Consider the following 4,341-nt stretch of genomic DNA (forward strand, 5'->3'; position numbering starts at 1 on the left):
TGTGTGTGTGTGTGTGTGTGTGTGTGTGTGTGTGTGTGTGTGTGTGTGTGTGTGTGTGTGCTCTTGTCTTACTATCTTTGTGAGGACATACCCCTGACATTACACCAACGTTGTGGGGACATTTTTCCAGGTCCACACAAGGAAAATGTAGAAGATGACCTGTGTGTGAGTGTGTGTGAGCGCACCGTTTCCAGGATGCTGGAAGGAGGGGGAGAACTGTTTGGCGGTGACCCGGGCCATGCGACTCTCCTCCTGGGCTTTCTGAGCTGCTCCCACTGCTGCCTCCGCCTTCCCCTGAGCGTGGGCCGTCCTGAAACACAAAACAGAAGCAAACATTTAAACAAACATTTAAATATAAGAAAATACATTTTAAAAACAATGGCTGGCCTGTGGCGTCCCACCAGAGGCCAACAGTTCTCATTCTTGTTTTACAATCAGGTACAATTAACAAGCATTTACATCTGAATTATCTGTGTCAGTGAGTCTCATTAAAGCTGACAAAACTCGTTCTGCAAGAAAGAGACAAACAAGAATAAACAAATTACACACCACACAATCACAGTATCTGTGGAGGGACAGTTCCTGTTTTATCCAATCATTTATTCAGAAGATGAGTTAAATATCACAAAACACTTCATTTCACTGCTTGTCTGACAGACTTCTCATCTCTCTAACAGCTAACTGCTTTCGTCCAGCTCTCTCTAATGGGTCTTTTTGTTTTTTAAAACAATCCTTTTCATTGTCTCCTTATTTTTCTCTGCTTGTGTAAAACCCATCTTCCTTCTGTCTTTGGGCAGGAACCGTCTTGATGCAGTGTTGCATGTCGATGGATATTGATTTCATCTCCTCCCTCTGCCTCTCTGTGCCAGACCCACAGTAAACTGAACACCACGGCGATCTGAAGACTGTCTCCATGTTTGGTTTTGGACACAAATATTAACTTCCTGAAAGATGAAATAAGGAACAAACTGTTTCTGCGACATCTCTTCCCGCTTCACTTCCCGTCCCGCAAACTGTCCTCCGAGAGAACAACCTGTTTCTGCCTCTTCAGAGATTACGTAACACCCGATCCAAATGAGGAGAGAAAGAGCTGCAGATGGAGGGCAGGAGGTGTGAGGCGGTGAAGGAGAGGACGAGGAGTTAGACGGAGTTTAACTTTGTTTTGAGACAGAATAATTGAGTCGATCACGGAGGGGGAAGCAGGAACGTCTCATCAGCGCTACATTAATGACCTGAAGTTAGATTTCCTCAAATAATTAGACATTAAAACAAATCGAGTCCGAGATAAGAGACGCAGAAACATGAGGAGAAAAGAAAAGACAAGGATGGAGGGTGAGCTGAGGAGAAGAGGAGGTCTAATCCAGGACTCGTGCACTAAGCTCCTGTAGCTTCAGTCTGGAGCAGCTGATGATGATGATGATGATGATGATGATGATTCATATCACTCTGAGCCTTCCGGGCTGCATCACTGCTAATCATGTGTGCGTATGTAATCATGCTGTGAGAACATAAATCTGTTTACACGCCGCGCCGACCGACTTCCTGGGCACAGAACGAGCGTTCCTGTAAGAAATCCGTTGATTTCTGCTTTAAATTTGCCGTCAGATTTCAGGAAATGAAGGTTAACGTGACGGGATGGAAACTGTGTGAGGACAGAGTTGTGGGAGAGTGTGTCACGCTTCAGGCTAGCTGCTGAAACGAGGTCAGAGAACGGCAGCGAGGGGCCTCCGTCCACAAAGATCAGCGAGTCGAAGACAGATTTCTCTGGTTTTTACGAACTGCAGGTGACCCAGTCAGACATCAGTCACTTCAGACACTAAAACAAATCCTGGATTTAGTCCAGTGTAACTCCACTGTTCACTTTACAAAGTAAAGCAAAACTTTCTGCGGTGAAAAACATCCTGAGTGTCGAACCCCAGGAAGTCCAAAACTCATCAGATCAGGTTTCTTTAAAAGCTTTCACTCCAAGAACTGAAGCAATTATTGTCTACGCTTTTTTTCCCCGCCTCCCAGGGGTTTTCCTGGAGTTTCCGGAAGGAAACACCCTGCAGTTCAGTTCTGGGACACGCCTGCAGAGGCCGCAGAATCTGGGTTAGAACTTTCTGTGAGTCAAAGAGCCGAGAGCTAACGGTCCGGGCTAAAACTGGAGGCAGAAGGAGGTTATTCTGCAGGATTTGTGTCACCGTTCTGAACATCAGCTGCCTGCATCTGAGACCTGTTGAGCCAAAGAGCAACGTCTCTGCAGCTGCAGCGACGAAAATACCCAAAGATTTCTCTGTAGCAGCTCATTTGATTTCTGACGGGAGTAAAATTAAAAACAAATATAGAAATGATAAAAGCTTTAAACATTGAAACGCCAGATTTTTATTTAAAACTGTACTCCTTCCTCTCACCTCGTCCACCATTACGGTCGGCCCACAATGCATTATGGGTCAGGGTGGGCTGAGAGGGATCCATCTGCAGAGGTCCAGAGTTGTAAAGTAACTAAGTACAAATACTTTGTTACTGCTGTACTTTAGAATTTTTGGGTATCTGTACTTTACGTGAGTAATTATTTTTCAGCCTACTTTTTACTTCTACTTCTTACATTTTCACACAATTATCTGTACTTTCTACTCATTACATTTTTAAAAAAGACAAGAAGTAGAAAGTTGTTACTTTTATTTAATTTTTTCTTGTTTTCATTCCAGCTTGTTATTATAAAAATAAAAACTATCCATATAAACTGAGCCTCCTATAGAGTGAATTTAACTGTGGTTGAATGAGAAGTATAAATATATAAAACTCTGATAGTGTATTAGTTTGTACACAAACAAATCATGTCACACTCCAGCAGGACAGAATCATTCAAATAAAAGGACTGTACTTAAGAAGTATTTGTATTTCATGAATTATTTAAACATAAAAACAGCATTTTAATAACAACTAAAGATGACATAGAAACTTTTTTATGGTATAGTATTTAAATGTATGCCTGAGAAACACATAATATTGCCCCTTTAATTGTTTCAGTTTTAGATTTTCGGGAACTTCAACACGCAGACGGACTTCCTACCTGGACAGGGCGATCTCCGACTTCTGCCGGGCGATCTCCGCCGCCTTCTGCGCCGCCTCCACGGCCCGGTCCACCTTCTCCCTGATCTTGCTGGCCCTGAGCGGGATCAGGTTCTTCCGTTTGCCGCTCACCAGGACGTTCTGCTTGTACTTGCCCTCCTCCTTGGTGCCGTCGGGGAAGGTGGTGCAGCCGTAGCCGTGGCGCTTGTTGCTCAGCCACTCCCCCTCGTACTGCAGCCCGTCGGACCGCCGGCTCACGCCGAACCCGGTCCGCTTGTCGTTCTTCCACTCCCCGCAGTAAGTCTCTGTGGCCGTGGCGTCCACGTCGTCGTCGGCCGCGGCCAGCTCCGCGTCTGCATCTCCCAGACTGAGAAAGGGTCAAAGGTCAGAGGGTAAAATAAACAATAATGAGTTTTTATTAGAAAAACTAGAGTTATCTCCAGATGATCGTTTCTGCTTGGATTTTGTAAAGTTACGACAATAAAGTCTCTGCAGACTCTTACTCAGACCGGATCAGAACTTTGGTTAAAATCATTTGAATCTCATCTTTTTAAATAATCAACCAAAGACGTTAAAGCAGAGAATTAAGACCCGGCGCTGTTTTAAAGTCCATTTAGCGGAACAGGTGCTGGTTTCCTGGAATCTTTGTCCTCCAGATGAAGGGCAGTTCCTCTTCGCTCTGCGTCATCTGATTATCTCAGGACGAGTCGGACTCCGTTAAACACGTCCCAAAGTCGTCCCACAAACACACATTCAGGGCTAAAAAGTAAAACATCCCTTTGTGGGAGGAAACGGTCAGATTTGAGCAGAACCAGAGTGATTGAAAGGTTTGTGGAAATCTGTTTTTCAAAATAAAACTCCAGTCTGTACACAAAGTTGTAAAGTAACTAAGTACAAATACTTCTTTACTGTACTTAAGTAGAATTTTCGGGTATCTGTACTTGAGTAATTATTTTTCAGCCTACTTTTTACTTTTACTCCTGACATTTTTTAAAAAGACAATAAGTATAAAGTCGTTACTTTTATTTTTGCTTGTTTTATTCCAGCTTATTATTGTAAAAAATAAAAAACTATCCATATAAACTGAGCCTCCTAGATAGAGTGAATTTAACTGTGGTTGAATGAGAAGTATAAATATATAAAACTCTGATAGTGTATTAGTTTGTACACAAACAAATCATGTCACACTCCAGCAGGACAGAATCATTCAAATCAAAGGACTGTACTTAAGAAGTATTTGTATTTCATGATGTAATGAATGGAGTACTGAGTCTCACTGAAAAGCTC

General features: G+C 43.0%; 1 protein-coding gene across 2 annotated transcripts in view; it reads right to left on the bottom strand.

The window, feature by feature from the left end:
- jph3b (junctophilin 3b) overlaps nucleotides 1–4,341 on the bottom strand; it is a 38,617-nt gene that overhangs the window by 15,716 nt on the left and 18,560 nt on the right. For both annotated transcript variants that reach the window (XM_014012214.1, XM_014012213.1), the window contains exons 3-4: nucleotides 3,056–3,421; nucleotides 186–310 (exon numbers count right to left, since the gene is read on the bottom strand). In XM_014012214.1, the coding sequence (XP_013867668.1) occupies nucleotides 186–310; nucleotides 3,056–3,421 (491 nt within the window). The remainder of the gene's footprint in view (nucleotides 1–185; nucleotides 311–3,055; nucleotides 3,422–4,341) is intronic.

Source organism: Austrofundulus limnaeus, unplaced genomic scaffold, assembly GCF_001266775.1.
Source record: "Austrofundulus limnaeus strain Quisiro unplaced genomic scaffold, Austrofundulus_limnaeus-1.0 Scaffold89, whole genome shotgun sequence".
Lineage (NCBI taxonomy): Eukaryota > Metazoa > Chordata > Actinopteri > Cyprinodontiformes > Rivulidae > Austrofundulus > Austrofundulus limnaeus.